Raw genomic sequence first — 26,893 nt, forward strand, 5'->3', positions numbered from 1 at the left:
CAAAAATACAAATTCCACCTATTCCTATCTGACAACAGAAAACACCTGTGAAGACCATCTGACGTTCCACTTAAAACCAAGGAACATGGATGAAACCAAATATATCCCAGGATAGGCCACAATCCATTCTACTTTCCCACTAGGAGGAAAGTTATTAGAAAATGCCAACTCCAGTTAAAGGAAAATTAAAAATTTCTATTATTTACTTGTTTCAAAAGGCAATAATAAACCACAGCTAACAAGCTTGAAACTAAAATTTAAAACTTGACCATCAAAAAAAGCAACAACAAAAAATTATTTGCACCCTGCTTAAAACCTTCAACCACCAAAAAAATAATATATATACATATATGTATGTATGTGTGTCATGTATGTATGTGTGTGTATATATATATGAAAATTTTTTTAAACCTTTCAGCTATACTCCGGGTGCCTATAATTCAAAATTCTCATCCTGCCTACATGTCTGCTGGCTCTCCTCTGCTTATCCTCTGACCTCACCAATCCTGGGACCCTGCACAGTCATTAACACTCAATGTTTGAGTGATGTGGTTTTACAGCTCTATTCCTCTGCTAGTCCTCTCCTCTCTACCCACAAGGGCCTTCAACACCACTTATCTCTGAAAATGCCTACTCACCTTTCAAGACCAAGGTCAAGCTTCATCTTTCTCAACAGTCCTGTTTCAAGACAGCTGTCACTGGTGCTTAAAATATTTTACCACTTAAAATTATTTTTTATTTGAATGATTTTATTTTTTAACTACATGACAGAGGAATGCATTACAATTCTTATTACACATATAGAGCACAATTTTTTATATCTCTGTTTGTATATAAATTATGTTCACACCAATTCATGTCTTCATAAATGTACTTTGGATAATGATACCCATATCACATTCCACCATCATTGCTAACCCCCTGCCCCCTCCCTTCCTCTCCCACCCTTCTGCCCTATCTAGAGTTCGTCTATTCCTCCCCTGTTCCCCTCTCCCTACTCCACTATGAGTCAGACTCCTTATGTCAGAGAAAACATTCGGCATTTGTTTTTTTGCATTGGCTAACTTCATTAGCATTATCTTCTCCAACTCCATCCATTTACCCGCAAATGCCATGATTTTATTCTCTTATTAATTTTTTAATGAGCAAATGACTAAAAAATTTTTTTAAAAAGCAAGCTTTAAAATGTTCTAAACTTTTAGTTTCAAATCAACATTTTAATTTGAAATATATTCCACCCATATATTTATATATATTCCACCTAGGTGTTATTCAAGGAGAAAAAAGCTAAAACTGAAGTGCTTTTGTGCTGGATACTGTGCTAATGACTACCAAGTACACAAATTGACTTACCTGGTACACCAAGACCTTTCGAGGAGAGTATTATTTTTCTGTTAGACTGCATCACAGAGTCTCTGGTTTTTAATATTGAAAGTCCAATTTCATTCATGATTCTCCAATTTCTTTTTTTTTTAATTTTTTTTTTAGTTGTAGATGGGCACATATCTTTATTTATTTTTATGTGGTGCTGAGGATTGAACCCAGTGCCTCACACATGCAAGGCAAGTGCTCTACCACTGAGCTATAGCCCCAGCCCAATTCTCCATTTTCTGAAGGCAGAAAAATGGACTATGGATTCAATAGTATGGATTCAAATCAAAAAGATTTCTTCTGCTTAACTCTCAGTTAATCCATGAAAAATCTATTCCAAGAATGACACATAATTTTACTTGTTCTATAATTTGTCCTGTCACTGCAATCTGTTAAATAAACACACATTTACTAAATAATAAATGACTGGGCTCCATTTGATCACTTTGCTTTAAATCTGGGGACACAGCTCAGTGGTAAAGCACTTGCCTAGCATGTATGAGGCCCTGCGCTGGATCCCTAGTGCTGGGGGGTTGCGGGGGAGACATACTCATCAAGTATACCCTTACAGAAATTGCTAAGAAAAAAAAATGCAGCTACACAGTAAATTTAAACTCTAACTTAAAAGCTGACTTTATAAATTATTAGAGTGTATGAAAACTATTTTCCCCACTAGGATAACAGGGGTTTAAAGCAATCTTTTTTGTACTAACCTTTTCCGAGTAATATGTTAAATTGTTTAAAGAGAAAGAAGACTATACACTTTTTTCCTGTGAAATGGATGAATTAAAAATCTCACCATTTGAATATTTCCCCTTACAGATATTACATGTTATAAAAGAACTTACTGTTTCTATTTCTTGGTGTGATAATGGCAAGTACTGGGCTTATTTAGGAAATTCTCTGATGATGCATGTTAAAGTAGACTAAAGTGTCATGATATGTGTAATTTACTCAAATGATTCAATTGAAAATTTATGATAAAGTAATTATAGCAAAAATATTGAGTCTACATAATGGGGTAGTATACAGGTATTCATTTATACTAAACTTTATATTTAAACAGTTAATATCTGTTGAGCATAAAACTTAATATTGCTGTCATTATACAATTAAATCTAACCCTTATCAATAACCTTAATTTTCAGAATAAAATGACTTTTTACCTGCTAAGTTTGGTTTTACTCATAAGAATGTGACAAATTAAATAAAAACATCTATAATGTGGCCATGTTAAAAGTCTCCCACTTTAATTTAATGAACACTACCTCCAACCTAGAGTTAGCTCTGCTATATTAATAATTTACAGTAGCCTTTTCTTGCTATTGGACACTCTTTATGTGACTACAAAGTTATGTTGTAATTTAGAAAAATATAAAATTTCTTCAATCATAGTTCCAATACAGACTGAGCATACCTAATCCAAAAATCTGAAATATGAAATGCTCCAAACTCCAAAACAGTGAGCTTCAACATAATGCCATAAGTAGAACAGAAAAATTTCACATCATGAAACTGTTTCATACATAAAATTACTTAAAATATTGTATAAAATTATCTTCAGTCTATAGGTATACAGTATATATGAAATACAGATGAATTTTATATTTAGACCTGGGTCCCATCACCAAGATACCTCATCTGGAATACGCAAATAGTCCAAAATCTGGAAAAATCCCAAATCCCAAACATTTCTGATCCCAAGCACTGAGATAAGGGACACTCAACTCAAACTCAAATAAGCCAAATTCAGCTTAAAGGATCTATCATTTAATACCTGGCTTTACCTAATAATTAAAATATCCCAGTGACGAACTACAAATATCTGTGGTGACTAGTATGAGATACAAATGGTTCTAAAACATGGAAGCAGTCTAAAAATCTATTTTTCATAACACCGGCAATTAGAGAACAACAATGAAGGAGGAAAATTTTTTTTTGGCGGGGGGTAAATTTATGGCTCAAAATTACATCATTATTTGAAAAGAATTCTAACAAGGGCTTTGTTCTATCTACTAAATCATACCGCCACCCTAGATGTATTATACATGAAAACCAAAACTGAAACAAGACACGAAGGAACCACAAGTCTTTCTGTCCTGGAACATAAAGTAACAGACACACTTGCCCCACCAGACACAATCAGAAGTTCTTAACTTAGCTGCTTCCCACACCAGACAAAGACCACCTGGATCCTACCATCTATAATAATGATTCATTCAGACACTAGCCAAAGTTTTACCTAAACATGGAAAGTATAGCATTTGAATTCTTAGGTAAGCAGGTGATGAGTTAACACTAGCTAGCATTTTAAAAATTGCACTTTCACAATACTTGACCTAACTCCAAGGATCATTTCTAGAAACTCATTACTGGAATAAGACAGAGGCTTTTCCTACTCAAACTTAATAATGACACCAGTTTCTAAATATAAAGCAACATTTCATTGCTGTATTTTAAAATCAGAAATGAAGATGCCAAAGGTTTTCTACTTTGGATTTCTAAAAAGCCCTATAAAAGGTGCCCTTTAATAGATGAATGGATAAAGAAAACATGGTATATCTACATAATGGAGTATTACTCAGCTGTAAAGAAGAATGGCTTTTTGACAATTGCCAGCAAATGTATGGATCTGGAGACTATTACAATGGGTGAAGTAAGCCAGTCCCAAAAAACCAAAGGCTAAATGTTTTTTCTAATAGGTAAAAGCCAACCCACAATAATGAGGGTGGAGGTGAGGGGAAGAAAGAAGTGTAGCAGATTAGACAGTGGGGAATGAAGGGAAGGGAAGGCAGATAAGCAAAGACAATGGAATGAATCTGATAGTTTTTCTATGTACATAGAGGAAAACAATTCAGTGAATCCCACCACCATGTACACACATAAGTAAGAATAAGACTCCTGGGGCTGGGGATGTGGCTCAAGCGGTAGCACACTCGCCTGGCATGTGTGCGGCCTGGGTTCGATCCTCAGCACCACATACAAAGATGTTGTGTCTGCCGAAAACTAAAAAATAAATATTAAAAAATTCTCTCTTTAAAAAAAAAAAAAAACAAGAATGAGACTCTAACTATAAAAAGATATGTTCCATGTGTGTATAATTATATCAAAATAGATTCTGCTGTCATATATAACTAAAAAGAATCCATTAAGCTGGGTGCAGTGGCCTGTAATCCCAGCAGCTCAGGAGGCTGACACAAGAGGATAGTGAGTTCAAAGCCACCCTCAACAACAAGTGATATGCTAAGCAACTCAGTGAGACCCTGTCTCTAAATAAAATATAAAATAGGGCTGGGGATGTAGTTCAGTTGTCAAGTGCCCCTCAGTTTAATCCCTGGTACTAAATAAACAAAAGAACCAATTAAAAATAAAAAATAAAAAAATAAGGGGGCGCTGGGGCTATAGCTCAGTGGTGAAGCGCTTGCCTCCCATGTACGAGGCAGTGGGTTCAATTCTCAGCACCACATAAAAATTAATAAATAAATAAAATAAAGGTATTGTGTCCAACTACAACTAAAAATACATTAAAAAAAAAAGAATAAGGGGTCAGGGATTTAGCTTGGTGGCAGAGTGCTTGCCTAACACATGCAGGCCGTGAGTTCGATCCTTGGCCCTAAAATTTTAAAAATAAATAAAAAAATAAATTCATATTGAGAAAGTTTGGCATGGTGGCACACACCTGTAATCCTTGTGACTCAGTAAAAACTGACAAGAGGATCACAAGTTCGAGGCCAGCCTTAGCAACTTAGTTAGACCCTGGTCTCAAAAATAAAAAGGCTAGGGCTATAAGCTCAGTGGTAAAGTACCCCAGGCTGAAATCCCTACTACCTTAAAAAAATAATACATACACATACACACAAAGTAACAAACTATAGAGCTTATCTATTTTTAAGGCTCATATTTATCTGTGAAGATTTAAAATAAGATGTTATAAATTAATAACTTTTTTCAATTCTATGTTCCCTAAAAGGCAATACCAGGTATGCATATGGCTATGAAGGTCTTTTGCACTGATATATATACACAAAAAATAAGTTTCATGAAAAAGGTCTGATAAAAACCGAATATTCAAAATTGCAAAGATTTTAAATTATCTAAACCAACTCCTCATTTGATATATAAAGTCACAGAATCTCAAGAAGGAAGTAAAAACCCCAAAGCCTCCAGGCCACTGAGCACAGAGCCAAGGGCAAGAGCACTGTTCTTCAAGGCTATCTCCTTTCGTACCAACCTCCAACAGCAACTAGCTCCCAAATTACGTCCTCTGAGTGTGAAGATACTAAATTATAAATGAAAATAAGCAGGTTATTTTTTCTCCTTCTCCCTTAATGCTTAAGAGTAAATAATTTTATCACATAAGCCCAATCTCCCAGCAAAACAGAACCTAGAAGAGACATGGGACATAAAGGCAAAAGATAAATTTCATGAACAAAAATCTAAAGACATGAGACATTTCATAAAACCTAGACTTACATAATAATGCCCTCAAAAATGTAAATGAAAGAAAAAACATTTTTAAAAAAATCACTATGGAAGACCCTGCTAGACTCAATCCCATATTTAATAAAACATCAATTTAATTCAACACAGTCAAAAAGCTACAGTTCCCAACCTCTCTTGCAGCTAGAGTTCGTGAGTTGATCTTTATTGCCCAGGATTATCAGTGCAATTGGTAGGGGAAGGACACTCAGCAAAGTTCCTTAAAAGGCAGGTGTGAGGAGGGAGCAGTCTGCTGGTTCTTATTCCTTTGGCTTCCTCATCACTTTTCTTCCCCCTCCTGCATGCAATACTAATGTGATGGCACGAGCAGCCTCTAGGATATAAGCCATACAGTATCCAATTGAGTAGACAATCAGAAGGAATCTGAGTCCCACAGAGCCTGCCTTCCTTATCTGCCTGCCAAATTTCCATTACTGTCACTAAATTCCTAACTGAGCTATTCACTAAACAATTACTTTCAAGACACATTCACATACATATATTTCACATAAACCTCAAACAAACTATAAGTATTTTCTTCATTTTCTGGATGAGGAAACAAAGGCAAAGACAGATGCAAACCCAAATTTAAGACCAAAGCCTGTATCATTCCTCTGTATTTTACTTCTTCAAGTATATCACGTATCTGAAAAAGTGTATGCATTTCAAAATAATACACCAAAATTCCATGCACTCTTTCCTATCCATTAAAACCCTGCCAACCCGTGATCAAATTTCAACCACCTCTGTGGGTACTTTCTTTTCCAAGAGTCTTCCTTGGGTTGACGGATGAAGGATCACACCACTAAAAGTACCAGGTGTGGCCCTATGGGTTGCAGGGTGTTCCTCAGATCAGAAAAAGACAAAAGTTCAGCCTGTTCACTTTAAGCAACCCACACGATCTTGGTCACATACCCTGCACTTCAGTACAAGTATATATCTAACCACAGTGAATGATTTACATCCTTGGGTCCTTTAATCAAGCTAAGCCACCTATCAACTCCCACTTCATTAGGGACCTCCTGCTCCATGACATTCAGCTTCCTTTAGGAAGCCTTCTCTGATAGGCTTAACTCCATATTTTCTCAAGGCCCTACCCTTGTTTTAAACTTAAAGTTCCTATGCTATTATTCATATAATATCTTTATGTCTCCAAGTCATGACCCTATTCTTTTTTATACAGAATAAAACAGAGGCCCAATGTTAATAACAGACTTCGTTAACATCTTTAAATGAACTTACTGAAAGGATGGGGGAAGTGCTGACAAGAACATAAACAACATGATTAAACAAGAAAGCAAGCTTTACATATATAAAAAACAAGATTTGTATAAGCTTTATGTGTAATAGTGTGTATTATAGCATTTAAGTCTAGTCTTCTGGCTTTTAATAAAAATAATTGCTTTATGAATAGAATATTCCAACAATGAGCCCATTGTCAACTGCCCAGTTAATTCAGTGCCCAAGAAGAAAAACATCTACTGGCTGGGCAAGGTGGCACATGCCTGAATTCTAGCAACTCAGAAGGCTGAGACAGAAGGATCACAAATTTGGGAGCTACAATTTAGCAAGACCCTATGTCAAAATAAAAAGACATAAATAAGCATTGAGAATGCAACTAAGGAGTATAGCACCCGCACCCCTGGGTTCAATTGCCACTACTGAGGGGAAAAAATACACATCACACAAACACACACACATGAAGCAATGTGCCATCTGATCTATAGTTGTAAAGAGATACCAAAATACATCCTACTGTCTTTTCTTTGTGAATCTTATATTCATAAATATAATTAACTGAGGGATTATTAGGCTATGTTTTAATTTCACTTTAATTTTATTTTCACATAACAAATGTGATTACTAACTAGTAAAACTGATTTTAAAAGTCCCAGATGAAAAGTAGTTTCCTTATTTCAACCTTGGCCTCTCTTTTTCCTACCAATAATAAAAACAAAGTTACCAGAATTTATTCTCTCAAGTGGAAGAAATACAGCCAAGCATTGGTACCTCTGAAACTGCTACTGAAGAACAAAATAATATTATCTAGAGAGCATAATTATTAATTTCCATTCAAAGAGCCCTTATATTCAGAAAGCAACCACTGCTTTGCAAATACTATGATTTGCAATCCAGGTTTTTTACAAGTAAAAAAAAAAAACATGCTAAAATCTATGTAAGTATAATAAGTACTAAAATTTAACTTTAAATAATAAGATGTCATCAGAACTTCATCTGAGCTGACAAAACACTTTAAGAATGACATTTAAGAAATAAAACAGCCAGAATTGGCAGACTGAAACCATTACGTTTTATCCAATTCATTAAATGAGTAATAAGTCCCAATTTAAAAGCATGTAAATCATACACTATTTTGATTCTAAAAAAAAAATAGGTGTTCTAATTCTATTTCCCAGTTAGGAAAGAGAAAAACATATACATCTGTCAATTAAGATAATCAGTTCAGGGGCTAGAGTTGTGGCTCAGTGGTAGAGTGCTCGCCTAGCACATATGAGTCCTGGGTTCGAACTTCAGCACCACAGAAAAATGAAATAAAGATATTGTGTCCACCTACAACTAAAAAAATTTTAAAAATTTTAAAAAAGATAATCAGTTCAAAGGCATGAATACATTTATCACGTCACCAAAAACTGGAGAATACAGACAGGGTTGTCACTCATTGGTAGAATGCTTGCCTAGCATGGAGCAAAGCTCTGGGTTTAATCCCTAGTGTGGGGGAAAAAAAGGAAAATAAGCACAAGAAGACACGGTATTTCATCATCCATTCTTTCAATTATAAGATGCAAAAGGGCTAAAATTTAATCCTGGCAATAAGCTTCCTCCTTTACCTTGCCTGTAGGAGACAACAGGAGGTTACTATGAGAAGGAGACCTCTAGACTTCCTTCCTTGACGACTTAAGGAAAACACAGCAGGCAGTTTCTGAGTCTCAAATGCACTGACTAGACTGTATAAAAGTAGCTTGGGGGGGGGGGGGGATCCACCAGTGATAAGGAGAGCCAAGGACCAATAAAGAACACAAAATTCAGGTGCCAAACAAATTCCTTGATGTCTGACTTCAGTGACATAACTTAATTAAGGCTTTCTTGTTTTTATTTATTTATTTTTATGTGGTACTGAAGACTGAACCCAGAGCTGCCCACATGTGAGGCGAACACTCTACTGGTGAGCCACAACCCCAGCCCCAAGGCTTTGTTATTTTTGATATTCATAGGATACATATCAAAATTATAAACTATTATACATTTTTAGCATAACCAAGTATAAGTTTAATATATTATCAAACTATACAAAGTAAAGTAGACCAAGTGTATTTTTTCAAACTCCTATGAAAAAGGATCTGGCTTTTTTTTTTTTTTTTTTTTGTACTGGGGATTGAACAACAGAGGTGCTTGTCACTAATCTACATCTCAAGTCCTTTTTACTTTTCAGACAGGGTCTCACTAAATTGTTGAGGCTGGCCTCAAACTTGCAATCCTCCTGCCTCAGACTCTTTATTCACTAGAATTATAAGCATAGGGCACATGCCCATGCCCAGCTTGGATTACTTTTAATTAAGCTTGAATGTAAGATACTGAAAAAGTATCTGGAAGTATCTTCCCCTCAAGGGCGGGATGGAGAGGGAGAGATATTAAAGCTACTTTCCTGCCAAGAAGAGTTTAACTGTCTTGCTTGATTCTTAGAAATCAAAAGTAGAAGCTAGGTCTGGGGTTGTAGATCAGTGGCAGAGCGCTTGCCTAGCATGTGTGAGGTACTGGGTTCGATCCTCAGCACCACATAAAAATAAATAAATAAAATAAAGGTGTGTGTCCATCTACAACTAAAAAAAAAAAATTAAAAAGTAGAAGCTAAGGGGCTGGGGGTATAAAACTCAGGGGTAGAGCACATGCTTAGTAATACCCACAAGGCCCCAAATTTGATCCTCAGCATGGCATAAAAAAACAAAACAAAAGCTAAGAACACTAATATAAAACAGACATAGATTTGAAAACTATATATGAAAATGAGAATGAAATGGTACTTGGCTAGGCATGGTGGCTCATGCCTATAATACCATCAATTCGGGAGGCTTGGGCAGGAGGATAAAAGTTTGAGGCCAGACCCAGCAACATAGCAAGACCCTGTCTCAAAATTTTTTAAAAAAGGACTAGGAATGTAGTTCAGTGGTAAAACGCCCTTGGGTTCAATTCCCCAGTATTAAAAAGAAAAAAAAAAAAAGAAAGAACAAAAATTGCACTCTTTTTAAACCAACCTGTGGTCTTTCCAATACAGCATGGTTTACATGTTATAAAGACCTTAGCTAAATCACAAACAAGGGAGAAATCACATTTATTACTCAAAGATAGAAAGAATATGGTTTCTAACTATTCTAATCCAGGAGTCTGTAGAGAGATAAAACTAAGTTTTCACAAAGGCATGACTGATGACACAAACAAACATATATATGTCACTGGATAATCAAGATATCATTTAAGAGCTACTTTTCTTTTTTCTCTTTTTTTTGAAAGAGAGAGAGAGAGAGAGAGAGAGAGAGAGAGAGAGAGAATTTTCATATTTATTTTTTAGTTTTTTTTCATCGGACACAACATCTTTGTTTGTATGTGGTGCTGAGGATCGAACCCCGCCACATGCATGCCAGGCAAGCGCGCTACCGCTTGAGCCACATCCCTAGCCCAAGAGCTACTTTTCTTTACTGTCAGAAAAAAAATGCTAAACAATTCAGATAATCTGACTAAAGAACATATTCAGAGGTCTATTTCTTCCAACTACAGAACAAATCTAACAAAAAAAAAAAAAAAAAAGGTAGTTTGTTTTTCCAAAAATCTTTAAGGTTTTAAGGCTGGGGGTATATAGCTCAATGGTAGAGCACTAGTATATGCAAGGCCCTCGGCTCCAGCCACAGCACTACATAAAACAAAAACTATGGGCTGAGGTTGTAGCTCAGTGGTAGAGTGCTCGCCCTGCACGTGGAAGGTACTGGGTTCAATCCTCAGCACCACATAAAAATAAAGGTATTGTGTGCATCTAAAACTAAAAAAAAATAATAAATAAAAAAAATAAAAATTTAGAATACAACAGGGGGCAAAAAGCAGGAATTTTTTTTTTCCCTTCTTATCAAGATGGCGGCTGGGGGGTTCACTCAAGTGTGGCTTAATGGTACAGCACTCTCCTCCCACATGAGACACTAGGTTCAATTCTAAGCACCATGTAAGAATAAAATAAAGGTATTATGTCCATCTACAACTAAAAAATATATATTAAAAAAAAAAGAACTGAATCACTCAAGTTTGTAAAGTTAACAGACATTAACAATGTTCATGTTGCCAAGATCGGTCCTTGTTTTCTCAATTCATCTGACAATTCTGCTATCAAACACACTGTGTTCTATATTTTGGTATACTAAATATACTTTAAGCAATACGGCAAATTACAATAAAGAGCTAAAATTCACGTCAAAAAATACAAGCACTTAAAAGGGGCTAGGGTTGTGACTCAGTGGCAGACTGCTCACCTAACACGCATGAGGCACTGGGTTCAATCCTCAGCACCACATAAAAACAAAATAATGTGTCCACCTAAAACTAAGATACATAAATAAGTAAATATTTTTAAAAATACAAGCACTTAAAATGCATTCCCTCCTATGTTCATCAACTAGAATATAATTTGTAATATGAACCTAAACTGCCCAAAAGCAACTTCATGAGATGATTTCGTTTTTGCAAAATTTTTCTAAAAATTTTAGTTACCAATAGACTTTATTTTATTTATTTATATGTGGTGCTGAGAATCATACCTAGTGCCTCATGCATGCTAGGCAAGTGCTCTACCACTGAGCCACAACCCCAGCCCTGCAAATATTTTTAATATCTAGCTTAATAGAAGACAGTTAATTTTCATATTGGGATGATTTCTTGATACACTCAGTTTGGATTAGTGATCTGACCAATTACCAATTCACAGCTGTGAGAACTTAAGGCCTATGAAAATGACCATTTGGTGTAAACAAACAAAAAATCCCAACCAACCAAGCCAGTTCCTTTCCTGGGGAGTGAAATAAAAAGGTCATATAGAGTGGGGTTGTAGCTCAGTGGTAGAGCACTTACCTAGCACATGTGAGGCACTGGGTTTGATCCTTCACACCACATTAAAAAAATAAATATAAAAAGTATTGTGTCCATCTACAACTAAAAATATTTCTAAAAGATTATACAGTTTCAAGCTGTTGCCAAGGAGACTTAATAATTTATTTGCAGATTTAGATTCAAAGATTAGAAAAAGGGTACTCAACAACCAGCAGTCAATATTAAGACCAGAAAACAATTTATCCAACTATATTATACTTGTTGGACACACTCTAACTGAATCAACCTTGTATAAACGCTACTTTGTGGAAATGTTTACCTGAACTTTTTGTTGTTGTTTTTTTGTTTTGTTTTCTAAACAAAATAAGTTTACTACTAAGCCACATGCCCAGTCTTTTCTATTTTGAGACAGGGTCTTGCTCAGTTGCCCAGGCTGCCCCTAGAACTTGTGATCCTCCTGCTAGTCTCCTGAGTTGGCGTGTGCCACCACACCTGACCTCTGAACTTCTTAATTAATCAAATTTTCAGAAAAACTGTCCGTGCAATATAAAGTCAAATGACTAAAAAGCAAAATCCATAGAACCAAAGTTACATTGGCAGCAATGGAACAAAACAACAAAATTTATTTTTCACTAGGCTGAGTGGCAACTCAATTGCTTCTCAAGTGTCACAACCAGGCACACTCTGTATCTAGTTTTCTATTTATATTGCTTCAACTAAGATTTTATAATCCAAGAAACCCTGAAAAGTGTACATGATAAAAATATGAAACATGGAAAAAACTGCCTAATACTAAAAAGAAGATGCATAACTTACATTAATGATCTCAGACGTAGGGAATATATCCTTTCATGCATAATGCCTCAATAAAAATGGTTTAAAAGTTAGAAACCAAACCTGGCAAGGTGGCGCATGCCTGTAATCTCAGGAACTCAGGAAGTTGAGGTAGGAGGATCACAAGTTCGAGGTCAGTGTGGGTAATTTAGCAAGATGCTGTCTCAAAAGATAAAAAAGGACTGTAGACCTACCTAGGTGTTAATGCGTTCCTGGATTTAATCTCCAATACTACCAAAAAAAAAGAGTTAGCAACCAAGAAGGTTGAACAAAACACAATTTCAGCTGGGTGTGACAGAGGCACATGCCTGAAATCCCAGTGACTCAGGAGGCTGAGCAGGAGTATCACAAGTTGAAGACCACAAGTAATTCAGTGAGACCCTAACTCAAAAAAATAAAAAAGGGATGGCAATGTGGCTCAGTAGTAAAGCACCTCTTAGGTTCAATTCTCAGTACCAAAAAGAAAAAAAAAGACTTTATTCCCATTAAGTAATATTTTCTAAATCCCTAACTATGGTTCCTCCTAGTGTTACTGCCCAGGATCCTTTCATGAGCCCAAAGACAAACCCACCAGCTATGCCCATCTTCCTAAGAGTGGTATGGCAAGGTCCAGCCAAGCTTCTACCTTATTCCTTCCAGACTTCTACACAGGGCCAGGCCAAATCATGAGCACCTATTCAAACCACCTACTAAATGCCCTACATTCCATGGGAAAGTAAAAAGGCTCTTTCAATCCTCTGAGCAGACAGCTGTCCTACAGAGCTTCCCTCTTGGCCCTTGGGGATTTGAGTTCTGTTGGGCACAGGCAGATACCACAAGAACCAGGCTACAACCAGCCAGTCACCTTCCTCAAGAATCTGGTAAGGTACACAGAATTACACAAAACCATAGAACCTATCCATAAAAATACAATTCAGACTAAAAAGAAGCAATTAAAAAACACACACACTTCAGGTGGGCATGCACCTACAATCCCAGCTGCTCAGGAATCCGAGGCAGGAGAATCACAAGTTTGAGAGCAATCTTGACAACTTAGCAAAACCCTGTCTCAAAATAAAAAAGGCTGGGGGGCTCAGATAAAGTATCTGTGGGTTCAATCCCCAGTATAAAAGATTTTTTAAAATTCCTCTCAAATGTCATACTGAGCTATTAGAATCACTAATGCCAACAACAGCCTCTCAAAAAGCATAAACTGACTTCTCTGCACAGATTTCTATACTGCACTTGAACTCCACTTGGGCAATTAGGAAATACATTTTAATTTACATGCTCAGAGCACCATCCCTGTGTCTGACCAGTGACACAGTACTCACTGAACACACTGCTACTGACTCCAACCTAAAATAGACTTAAACCAAGTTCTTTTTCTTGTTAGCCAAACTAAAAGTTCTGGCTGTCAGGAATGTTATTTTAAATAAAATACCAAATATAAACTCAAGTGTTCTTAATTTACCAGATAATGCAATAGTAACAATTACAAAGCAGCTTTTTATTATGACAATGTTTATTAGGCTACTAAATAACTCATATGGGAGGTCAAAAAGTTTATTTAAATACCATATTAAAAACTTTTAAAAATTCCAGAAAAGGAGCTGGGGATGTGGCTCAAGCGGTAGCGTGCTCGCCTGGCATGCGTGTAGCCCGGGGTTCAATCCTCAGCACCACATACAAACAAAGATGTTGTGTCCACCGAAAACAAACAAACAAACAAAAATATTAAAATTTTAAAAAAAAATTCCAGAAAAGCTTATTAAGGAATATCCTAACCTCTTAAAATCTATTTCAGATTCTGCCACTGAGTTACTACTGGTTCCTTTTACCTAAGTTCGCTCCTTATGAAAACTAAAGATACTATTCAGAGTATTATGCAAGTATTTGTAAACAGATATAAATTTCACTGGAGGGCTGGGGATGTGGCTCAAGTGGTATCGCGCTCACCTGGCATGCATGCAGCCCGGGTTTGATCCTCAGCACCACATACAAAGATGTTGTGTCCGCCGAAAACTAAAAAATAAATATTAAAATTCTCTCTCTCTCTCTCTCTTTAAAAAAAAAAATAAAAAAAATAAATTTCACTGGAGGTGCTAAAGTAATGTCATGTTAAAAACAAATTCTGTCAGGTACAATGGTACACACCTGTAATCCCAGCTACTTATGAGGCTGAGGCAGGAGGATCCCAAATTCAAGGCAAGCCTGGGCAACTTAATGAGACTCTGTCTCAAAAAACAAAACGAAAAGGGCTTGATATATATATATAGTTCAGTGGTAGAGCACCTCAGGTTCAATCCCAAGTACCACAAATAAATAAATAAATAAAATGAAAGAGGGAAATGGGTGTAGCTCAGTAGTACACCACTCTGGGTTCAATACCCTGTACTACAAAAAAAAATTCACGTCAATACAGGTATCATCATCAAAAAAGTATTTATCTTTACAAAAAGACAGAATCTTCTTAGCAAATACAAATATTAAATAGGTATTTGTGACCATAATTATGGAAATGTTATTTCAGGTTGGGGATGTAGGTCAGTGGAAGAATGCTTACATAACATGCTCAAGGGCCTGGGTTCAATCCCTAAGTACCACAAAAAAAGTGCCATTTCAAAGGTCTACAAAACAAAAATATTTCACAATGAAAATTTAGTTCTTGGCTAGTTGTGGTGGTGCGTGCCTGTGATTCTAGGTACTCATGAGACTGAGGCAGGAGGTTACAAATTCAAGGATTCAAAGATAGATTAGGAAATTTAAGGAGGTCCAGTCTCGAAATAAGAAATAAAAAAGGGATAGGGATGTAGCTCAGTGGTAAAGCTCCCTTAGTTTCAAGCTCCAGTACAAAAAAAAAAAAAAAAAAAAGAAGAAGAAAATTCAAAGCTGGGCACAGTGGCACACATCCATAATCCCAACTCCAAAACTGGGGAGGTTGAGAAAAGAAGGTCATAAATTGGAGGATAGCCTGGGCAACTCAGCAAGATTCCACCTCAAAATAAAAACAAAAAGGACAGAAGATGTAGCTTAGTGGTAGAGTACCCTGGGGTTCAAATTCCTAGTACAAAGAAAGAAAGAAAGAAAGAAAGAAAGAAAGAAAGAAAGAAAGAAAGAAAGAAAGAAATCAACTACACAGCTGAATCTCAAAATTGAGCAAAACAATCTACACGCACAAAAAAAATACATACTCTGACTCCCATTACTCCATTTACATGTAATTCTTGAAGCTGCAAAATCATCTATAGTGATAGAAATCAGATCAAGGATTGGAAGGATGGAACAAAGGATTACAAAGGGATACAGGAAATTTGGGGTGGGGGAAGATGAATGTGTTCCCTATTCTGATTATGGTGACACAGGTTTCGTGTGTGATCTATAACTTTAAAATTTACCAAATCATTTTAAATATGTACAGATTATGTCAATTAAATCTCACTAGAAAAGGGAAAAAAATCAAAAGATACCAAAAATTAATTTTAACATTATAGCTCTTGCCATTCAGAGCTGTGTGTTCATGAATGTAACATATCTAATTTACCAACTTATAGTAGATACCCAAAGTATACCTAATTTGTGAATAACGATTAACACAAAATACAAGAACATTTAAACAAAGAAATCAGAACTCATCTTTAATCACTATTCCAGGCTGTTTCTGTAACAAAATGACACCAACAAAAATGCAACAAAATAGGGCTGGAGCTGTAGCTCAGTAGGTAGTAAAGCACTTGCCTCGAATGTGTGAGTCACTGGGTTGATCCTCAGCACCAATAAAGAAAGATACTGTGTGTTCATCTACAACTAAAAACATTTTTTAATAAGTAAACTGCAACAAAATAAATGAGGCCACTGAATGTGGGACCTATTTTTCAATTAAATATTTTAATTCAAATTTCTGCTTTTCAAAATCTAGAACTTCATTTCTGGAAAATAGGAATAACCTTAAGAAAATGCCTTATGAGGAAAGATTTTTTTTTTCTTTTTCTGGTGGTGCTGGGGATGGAACCCAGAACCTCATGGATGCTAGACAAGTGCTCGACCACTGAGCTGCAAAGAAGTTCATTACAATCTTATTCAATAAAAAATGGCAAAGAAATCAATAGCACAGCTATGGAAGGACATATTACAAGAGCTATTCCTTATATCTAATGGTTTTAACTGGGAATAACAGTTGCAAAAATATTGAGCAAAAATACAGCAAGCACATACAGTATGACCAACAGGTTTAAAACAATATATCCTAGGGAGAGTAAAAAGACTGATATGAAAGAACAGCAAAATGTTGACTTCTTAAAAAAATTTTTAGTTGTAGATAGACCCAATACCTTTATTTATTCATATGTGATGCTGAGGATCAAACCCAGTGCCTCACACGTGCAAGGCAAGCACTCTCCCATGGAACCACAACCCCAGCCCCAAAATTAACATTTAATAATGATTATTAAATGGTGCTGAGACCAGGCACAACAGTTATCACCTGGGAACTACTTAGATCTACTGAATCAGAAAACTTTGGGGGTGGGACCCAGTAACCTGTTCTAACAAACCCTTCAGGTGATTAAGATCAAACTGAAGTTTAAGAACTACTGTTTAAAGGATAGGATGATGGGTGACTGTTTTCTTTCCCTTATGGTAACCTGTATTTTCCCCAATTACCTTATTACTTTTATAATCCAACTAAGTCTTTTTACTATTTTATTAAAACATATACTCTGAGTCTATAGGTAAAATGCTATTACATTGTAAAGCCCTGGAAGCCTAAAAAAACAATAGCTCTTAGAATCATTAAATCTGTTAATAATAACCAAAATAACAAGTGTATGTGTATGGTGTATGTATATATGTGAAAAACACTGGTGAAGGAGCTTGAAAATCACAATGCTAGAAAAACCAACAAAGGTAGATTGTTTTAATGCATGCACAGAAACAGGGAAAGGGACTTTCATGGGTCACATCTGTAATAGATTATTTCCCTCTAAAAGCTGAATTTTTAGGCTTGTAATTTTTAGGCTTGTGTGTAAATGCACTGCAGGAATCAGATGTTCTGAAGTTGTCAATGCTTACTCATGTAGGTTCCTGCTTAACCAAAATAAGTATCAGTATGTTATATTTGTCACCAAAATCTAAGCAGGGAAAGCAAATTCACAACACTGGGAGTTGCCAAATCTTTTAACTTTTAGCTTGAAGACCATAAGACTATTCCAACTTTCATCTCACTAAACAAGAGGCCACAGGAAATAAAAGGCAAACCACAGGTTCCCAATTGACACTGGAGCTAGTTAAAAGATTACAGAATTGTCTATACTTTGAACACAAATTAAAGAGTAACGAAGACAACTTAGGGACAGAATAACTATCCATTAACAACAAAATCCCAAAGTTGAAGTCAAAAACAAATGGTTACACATTTTAATGTTTGGTTTTGTTTCAGGTTTTTCAAAGTATATTTTAAATACCCCACTGCACACTTTTTTCTTTTTGGTGATGGTGCTGAAGATCAAACCCAGGGCGCTTGAGCATGGTGGACAAGTACCAATAAGCTACATCCCCTAGCCCTTAATCTTTCCATGTAATTAAAATTCTGAAACTAAATACAAGTTACCCAAACAGCAAGGTGATGCATGCAGAGCTGACCTGACAGACTGTTCTGATTTAAAAAAAAAAAAAAAATTGTTGTTGTTTTAATTCCATAAGCATCATGACCACTTGCACTGAATTTTCACTACTACCCCCCCAAAACTCCATGTCTGGACTGGCACAAAAGGGGTGTTCAAACATTAAATTTGTTACAGAAACCCTAAAGCAATTCTGAAAAACTCATGCCATTTGTAAGTACAGTATACACTGCCCCTTTCATCACTGTTGAAGCTTTTGAGAGGGGAGCTTACATTTCTAACATACTTTTGAATCGCTCCCTATGAGTCAGTTAGGTACATTTGAAGTAGCATATCCTATTTTGTTACTGACCTCTCTCTGAAAAATAGAGTCTTTGAAAACTCTTGGTATTCTAAGTTTCCAAATCTTACAACAGTAACAAATATGTGTATGCCAAGTCTCCATTATAAACAGATCTGCTTTTCTAGTCTTAATTTTCCTGAACATTTCTTATTCGCTAACAAGTCAGGTTTTCCTATTATTACCTCTTAAAAACACACTTTGGTCCAGCTCACAAGGTCTCCCCAGCCCCCACCTCTTTTGTATGTAAACACACTCTTGTCACACACTCCATCAGCTGTTTAGTAGCTCCACCCCTCCTCCTTTTCCGGGTAGTAACAGAGCAACCAATGAGCTGCAAGGAGCTCTGCCTGCGGCCTTTTGCCTGCATACGCTTTTCGAAAACAAGCAGCTCTAGCCTTCAGCAAGGGCCACTGGTTCACAGATAAAAGGATCACCAGGGCTGTGCAACCGGGTGAAACGAGTAACCCCCACCAACAAGGAAACCCATGTAATCTGAGCTCTTTGTTCCTCCACTGGGGAGAACTTAAACCGATATTCCTTTAGGGCAAATCATGCTTTAAGGTCACCGGAGTCCCAGTTCTCAGGCAATCTAAATCAGCGAGTTGAAGATGGAAAACCTCGGAGGTTGCCAGGTTGAGAACAGCACAGGATCACCAATCCACCTGACTTTGCAAACAAATGGCCACACTATTCCACAGGATTTGGGCTAGCTGCAAAATCTTGGAAGTGGACACATTACTACAGCACTCAAAAGTCATGTAAATCAGTTTCTAGGCTCCTAGGGAGGTTTGCACAACCCTTAAGCAGAGGATCAGAAAGGAAACAATGAATGAGTCAGAGTTTCAGAGCATAATCGCCCAGCAGATTATTAAGTGCATCCGTGCAAAACACACTCACTCCCTGCATAACTTGGGAGTCAGCTCTCCTCCTACCAACCCTTCACAAAAGAAATATCACTGACTCCAAAAAACATTCAGAGATGGTATCTAGCAAGGTGGTAGAAAGCAGTGGCCAATTAGTTACACATCCTCTTCTTTCCCTACCCCCACACCGCTACTTTCCTACTATATAGGTTCCCTGCAGGCTGTAAATCCTGGTGGTATAATTATGCTCAGGAGACAAGACAAAAATGGGCTGAAACAGGAGATTGCAATGAAACCAGCTATCAGCCTCTACACCAAGGAAATCATCAAGGGGCAGTGAGGGCCAAGGAGTAATGTAAATTCCTTCAGACCTTTTATTTCCACTTCCTCTTCACCATCTTTCATTTCTAATCCTTAGCCCTTTCACACAATCATACTCATTTTAGTAATGGGTTGCAGAATTTTCCCTTCAATTTTTTACTAAATATATCTTACTAAAAAATTGTGGGCCCCATTTCGGCCTACTAATGTGAATTCGAGAGAGAAAGGAGGCCACAAAAATCACTCACCCCCACAACATACACATACACACACACACACACACACACACACACACACAAAAGGAAAGCAGAAAAATTTTAACTTCCAAACTAAATTACACCAGAAAATAAACACAAAATAAAGATAACCTCTGGCTTTTAAATACCCAGACTATTATCCTCCTATCTCAGAGATCTACAATTTTAAAGCGCCTCTGCTTTCTTTTGTCAGCAAGAAGGAAGGTGGGGAAAGAACAGAAGGCCAGTGCATCTTTGCCTTTCTTCATCTTCTACTAAAAATAAGCTATGAAATAAGCCACTTAGGGGGAGGGAAAAAAAGACACCCTGCTGTTCTTTGTCTGTTTTCCTCTCCCTCTCCACCCCCCCACACCCCAGCTCCTAAATGCTGTAATCATTCTAGATGCCACAACTACTAAATGAACAAAAGGCACTGTATGGAAAAGGCATCAGGTCAAGTTAGGCCTCACTCTTTATCCTCGATTTTTTTTTTAATCTCTATATGTACATAATTTGAGGCTCTGACATCGATCAAAAACAGCTGGAATTCTCTCCCTCACTCTATCCCAATTATCCCTTAGGTAGAAATTTGCATTAGGTGTGACAGTAACTCTGAAGATAAAAATAACTCAAGACTCTGCCACCATGTCATTTCCTAGTTTCTAAACAAAAATAAAACCCCAAACTGCTTTGTGTAAAATGTACACACAGTAATAGAAGTTTTCCTGCAACCTTATGAAAAGCCAACGTTACCAGTTATCATTCACACATTTACAAAACAATCACAGCTACAAACAGCTCAAAGAGTTGCTTTCACTTGTGTCTAGACATATTTGGTACATTATTATTTGCTGCTCCCTAATCCCTGCTACTACTCCCACCCCACCCCCGAAAAAATTCTAAACTTGAAACCCTAGATTTAGAAATTTATCAGGTATTCCTAATTTCTAGCCAATCTCTATCCCTAGCAAGGAGAAAACACCTTTTTATTCCTGAAAAGGTTATGAAAAAAAATCTCAAGAGCCCAGGCAACTTCACTCCCATCCCCCACTTTCATATCATATACAAAAACTACTTTTTAAAAACTTTACCCAATTCCATACTAAGCATTTGACAATCATCATTGATCTCTACAAAGAGGTAAAATAGTCGATCAAAAACAATAACAAATAAAAGAAGTAATCACCTGAAGAATCTAACCAAACAACTTGAGTTATATAAACAAAACCCTGCAACAGGGGGAAATGGAGGGGGGATGGGGGTGAAGCAGAAAGAGAAACAGGAGACAGGACTTTTTAACTGCCTTTCACAAGCTACCGCCCCCCATTCCCTCTTCCCCTTCTCCCTAGGGATTAGCTATTCAGAACAGTGGCTCACCCCACCCTCTAAATTCTCCCTCAAAAAAAAAAAAAAAAAAAAAGAATCCCTTGATTTGTCTCAGGAACCTTCGCGAATTTCTCTAGCTGGTCATGAAATAATCAGTCTGGCCTCCAACCAAAACCACTGCCTGAAGGACTCTTATCAGTTACAGCTTTCCCACTGCAACCTGGAGTTTATAAGTTGGGGGGAGGGGGACAGGAAATAAAGGGTGTCACTTGGCAAGACAGGGCAGGCAGTCCAAAAGAGCCTGACCCTCACTGAGGGAGTTTTGCTCAAAAGGATAGTACAGGGACTATTTTGTCCAGGAGCTCGTCTTTCTCTCTTTCCTCCCAGCTGTCAGATCCACAATATGGAGGGTGGCTAGCTGGAGGGCCTGGGGGTCTTCACCGCATACAACTATGGGTGGGAGAGGCTTTGTCAGTGGAAAGGAAAACAGGAAGGTTCTCCTAGAGATCAGAAAGCTTAACAGGACTCTCTGATTTAAAACACACAGAGCTCTTTATTAGAAGAGGGGCCCTGAGCAGACTACTCTCTTCCTAATATAGAAAGGAATTAGGGATAAAGGAGGTCGCTTTAGTTACCCCAGTTCAAGAAGCACTGAGCAGAAGGAATGGGGGCATCTCAAGAGAGAAAGGCTTCCCTCTAGGGAATTTCTACCTTGAGTACCTAAATCCAGGGTGAACAAACAGGAAAGAAAAACCCTGAAGATGCTTCGGTAGTGAAAAGAAAAAAAAAAAGGGGGGGAAAGAAAAAGCCGTTTAAGGAGTCCAAACGTTGTGGAGGAAAAGTCACGGGCTCTGGGGATGCAGAGAGAGAGAAGCAACACATATTTCGGGGTGCTGCAGATAAAGAGGAGCTGAAAAGGCCCTGGGCTCCTGGGAGGTGCCAAGGAGCCGCCGTAGGCACTGGGGGAGGGAGGGCGACTTGGACAGTGGCCTCGAGTGCCCCAAGGCCCTTTCTTGGGTTTCAGGGGTGCCCTTGGCATCCCCACACCGCCCCCACACGCAGCCCGAATTCCCCCTCCAAGAAGGATACAGCTTGACCACGTCCGTGTCCATCCGCCTCTTGCCCGGACTGGGGGATGACATGGTGTCGCCGCCGCTGCCTCCCCGTCGCCTGAGCCGCCGCCGCCTCTCTCCCTTCCTCGGCCGGTCTGTCACGGGCCCCGGGCCCCGGCTCTGAGGAGCCCGCGGCCGCGCCGGCTCCTCGGCGGAGGTGGCAACCCCCTGCGGTCCTCTCGGGTCCCGTCAGCCGCCGCCGCCGCCCCCCGCACGGGGAAACACCGGGCACTGTCCGGCCGAGTGGGGGTGGGGACCCCGCGGCGCCCGGCTCGGGCTGCCCTCTCCGGCTGTGGTTCCGCCGCGGCCAGGCCCCGGCTCTCCTCCGCGCGGCGCGACGCTCTCTTCTGCCTGCTCTAGCTCGCACGTCTGCCCGCCCGCTCACCCTCTCTCCGGCTCCTAGCAGCCTCCACCACAAGCGGACGACTCCTGCTCGGTCGGCCTCTCTACCCAGCCTCGCTCTGGGTGCCGTGACGTCACCTCTGTGAGGTCATCAGATGGGCGTGTTTGGTCGTGGAAGAGGTGGGGCGCCGCCGCGGCGTGTGCTTTCCCAGAGCATTCTGGGAGATGTAGTTCCTCTTTCTCTCGTCCTCTCAACACTCTGCCCCTCCCCCAACTTCCCCACACACTTCATCGCTTAACTGTCGTTATCATCATCATAAACGATAGTAGTAAATAATGGAAATATTATTATATTTACCTGTTTTACGATCCTCCTTGTTACATGCTGTTAAAAAAGCTATTTGGATCTGGGGGAGGCCAAGGCGTCAATTACTCAGGTGCCAAAAGCTAGGAAAATCCCACACAGGCATGTTCCCTACACTCTGCTCATTCGTGGGGCGGACAGAATTTGTTTGCAGGAATTGTGGACTATGGCAAGGGTTCCTCAGAGATTGCAAACTAGGGTTCGTTACCCTCCACGTGTACAGATAGGGCCACTATTTCAAGGACTAGAGTCAAGGCTGCAAGGTGCAAAGGCTAGAAATAATTGAGTACTAACGTCTTCGTTCTGCAGAGTTTGAGGTAATTTCCCAAAATGAGTGATTGATGGAAATACCCCAAATATGCTGTAACTCAACACAAAGACTACTCTGCCCTGCAAACTCCTGTGCCAACCTAATAGACTCCTTCATTCATTCAATAACTATTTATTAAGCACCTTCTGTATGCCATCACTTAGTTGAGCATGCTATGGTGGTGAACCAAGATTAGATTTACATGATCCCCTCAGTATGGATCTATAGTGTAAGCATTATCTGGGAACTTGTTAGAAATGCAGAATGTTGGGGCTGGGGTTATGGCTCAGTGGTAGAGCATTCACCTAGCATGTGTGAGGCCCTGGGTTCGCTCTTCAGCAAAAGAGCGAAATAAAGATAAATAAATGTATTCTGTCCATCTACAACTAAAAAAATATTTTTAAAAAGAAAGAAAGAAATGAAGGATGGAGTTTCATCTCAGATCTACTAAGCTAGAATTTGCTGTTGAACAAGGTCCCCAGGTGACTTCAATGCACAGTGAAATTAGAGATATTGTTCTACAAGGCACAGAGGAGTCATATTGAACCGAGAGCCCAACCAGACAAAAGGAGCAGAAAAGGGTATTCAGGTATCTCCCCTATTTAGATCAGATTTTCAATGCCCTCTGTTTTCAAAAGTTTTAATTATTTCCTTGCTCTGATAAGTACGCTTGTACTTTGTCAGATCAGGTGCCATGAGTTGGGTCCCATTATGTAAACACACACACACACACCTGGAGCAACAGCAATCTGCTAAAGTTGTACATCATTTGCTCCTGTGATTCCATCTCTCAAAAAGACCAGCTTTTTAAATTATAACACATATGTAACATAAAATTTATCATTTTAACCATACTTAAGTGCACAAACAGCATTGAATAAATTTAATGTTGCTTAATCATCTCTATTATCCATTTCCAAAACATTTTTATCAATCAAAACAGAAACTCTGTACACATTAAACAATGACTCCTCATTCCCAATTCCTCCCAGCCCTTGGTAACCTCCCTTTTGTGTTCCAAAAGAGATGGCTATTTTAACTGCTTTTAAAGGAGTTAAAAGTCAAAAGGAGTTTTCTTTCATTGCTCTTTCTTATTGCACATGGTGAATCTGTCAGAAGTAGGACAAGTCTGCATGAAGAGACTTCCAACCCCCTCTATTTGACCACTTTACTAAGGGGAGATAAAGATGGAGTGGAGATTTGTCTTCCTCACTGTGTCTTCTCTAAGCTCCCTGGGTTTCTGTTGCTGCTACCTCCTCTTTCCCGCTCTCCTTCACCTGCTTAACTCCCACTCCAAAGCTAAGACGGCGGTTCTCAAATTTGAGAATACTCCACAATCACCTGGGGAACTTGTTAAGTTCACAAATGTCCAGGCACCTTCCCAGGGAATTCCAATTCAGAAGATCTTATGTGGGACCTGAACATCCCTGTCTTTAACAAGCTCCTCAGATGGTTCTAATACAGACTAAAGTTTGAGAACCACTGCCTTTAAGATTCCAATAGTGGTTGGGATGGTGGCTCAGTGGTAGAGTGCTTGCCTAGCATGCATGAGGCACTGAGTTCTATCCTCAGCACCACATAAAAACAAACTATTATATCCACCTAAAACTAAAGATACATAAATAAATATTTTTTTAAAAAAGATTCCAATAGGCATCATACTTTGAGAACACCTGCCTGACCATGCAGGTAGTTAAGTATGCCTATGGTGTCCTATACAAATAGGTCAGGGACTGTGTACCCTCCATTCCTCATTCTCACCTGAGAGGAACAGTGTTGCAAGTTTAGAAGGCATAATTTGTACGGATTCCACCTCTTGGGTCCCCTTCTTCCTCCAGGAGAAGTCTTTTCTGCTGTCCTTTAATAAACTTCTAATTTCTACTCTGAAAAAAAAAAAAAAAAGAAGGCATCATTTGTAGATGAACAGAGTATAGAGTCCAAAACAGACAAAAAGAGGGGATACTTGAAAAAGAGGATGAGGGAGTGGGACCTAGGCATGTTCCTTGCCTCTTTATTCTTCATTGATACTTAACTGCTATGATCTAAGTACTGGGCAAAAATAACCAATGTGTCAGTGATGGAGAATATGTGAACTACACTGGAGAAGGTGGGACTGCTGTGTCTTGAAATGCAGCGAGGTGTGGTCTCCAAGCTTGTGGAAACAGAATAGTCATGGGAAAGGAATCATCCTAAAGAAGAGTTACTGTGTCTTTAGGAAGCATTTTAGCTCTGGACTACTTGAGACAAAGCTGCCTCTCCCTGCTCTTAATTATGCCTCAGTTAATTGCATATATCCTCCCTGGGCCTCAGTCTTCTCATCTGTAAAATGTGGCTCATAATGCCTTACCCACTCAAGTGGGTTGAAGGAATAAATGGAAAAGATGAATGTGAAAGCCCCTTGTAAACTATAAACTGCTTTCATAAAGTTAATGTGAAGTGTTGATTGCAAGGTATGATGTGGTAATGATGCTGATATTATTGTGTATCTATTACTATACAATCAATACCCCATTTGTCCCCTCATATCATTGAAGAAGAAAGGTATTCATGGGGAGGGGAGCTTTTGTTTTATCTTTTTGCAAATGTCATAACTTCAGTTCTCTCCATGGCCAAAGTATATTCATATTTTTTATGATACACCATTTCTCTCTGGGCATTTTGCCATTTATTCCCTCATAAATCTACCTCCCCTATTCCAACTTCCTCTTCCCTCCCACTCTGTGATCCTTCCTTCCTCTTTCCAGAACTACAGAGGATTCCTACGCCTGCTCTTGAGGTTGAAAAAGGTGCCCCAAAGCAGAGCCTAATGGCAACCCTGCTTTTACTTGCTTTAGCTTAAGAAAAGTGGCGCTCCTCTTTAGCAGAGACTCGTTGTTTGTTCTCTCCTTTTTCCCCTGGTGTTTCAGCCATTCAGAATGTCAATAATTTACTCTAAGACAACACCGGGCCTGGGAGTGTCTGTTTATATGTGTGTGCTCACAAGACGGTGCACCACTGCACCGGAATGAGCCGTGTTCTTCCTTATCAGGTGCGCCCAGGGGTGACTGCAAGACAGCAGCTGTCCGACCCTGCCTGACTCACTAGTGTTGCAATCTGGGAAATGTATTTCAGGCCTGTTTATCTCTGCCCAAGGCAGGGCCAAGCTTGACCCATGGGGCCTCTGATCTCAGGAGCAGCTTCTCCAAAGCAAGAAAATAGGCCTGGAGAGAGTATAATGCTTTGAGCATGACACTAGACAGAACAAGATGACCCTGGTCATTTGGTCATTAGTGGAAAGGCCCAGCCCA

The 26,893-nt window shown here is 38.7% G+C and overlaps 1 protein-coding gene across 2 annotated transcripts in view; it reads right to left on the reverse strand.

The window, feature by feature from the left end:
- The window catches only part of UBE2H (ubiquitin conjugating enzyme E2 H), a 100,728-nt gene extending 77,664 nt beyond the window's left edge, over positions 1-23,064 (reverse strand). For both annotated transcript variants that reach the window (XM_081284523.1, XM_081284522.1), the window contains exon 1: positions 22,568-23,064. In XM_081284523.1, coding sequence (XP_081140649.1) covers positions 22,568-22,620 — 53 coding nt within the window. In that variant the 5' untranslated portion in view covers positions 22,621-23,064. The remainder of the gene's footprint in view (positions 1-22,567) is intronic.
- Between the last annotated feature and the right edge of the window lie 3,829 nt (positions 23,065-26,893).

The sequence above is a fragment of the Spermophilus citellus genome (assembly GCF_964194105.1).
Source record: "Spermophilus citellus genome assembly, chromosome: 3".
Taxonomy (NCBI): Eukaryota; Metazoa; Chordata; class Mammalia; order Rodentia; family Sciuridae; genus Spermophilus; species Spermophilus citellus.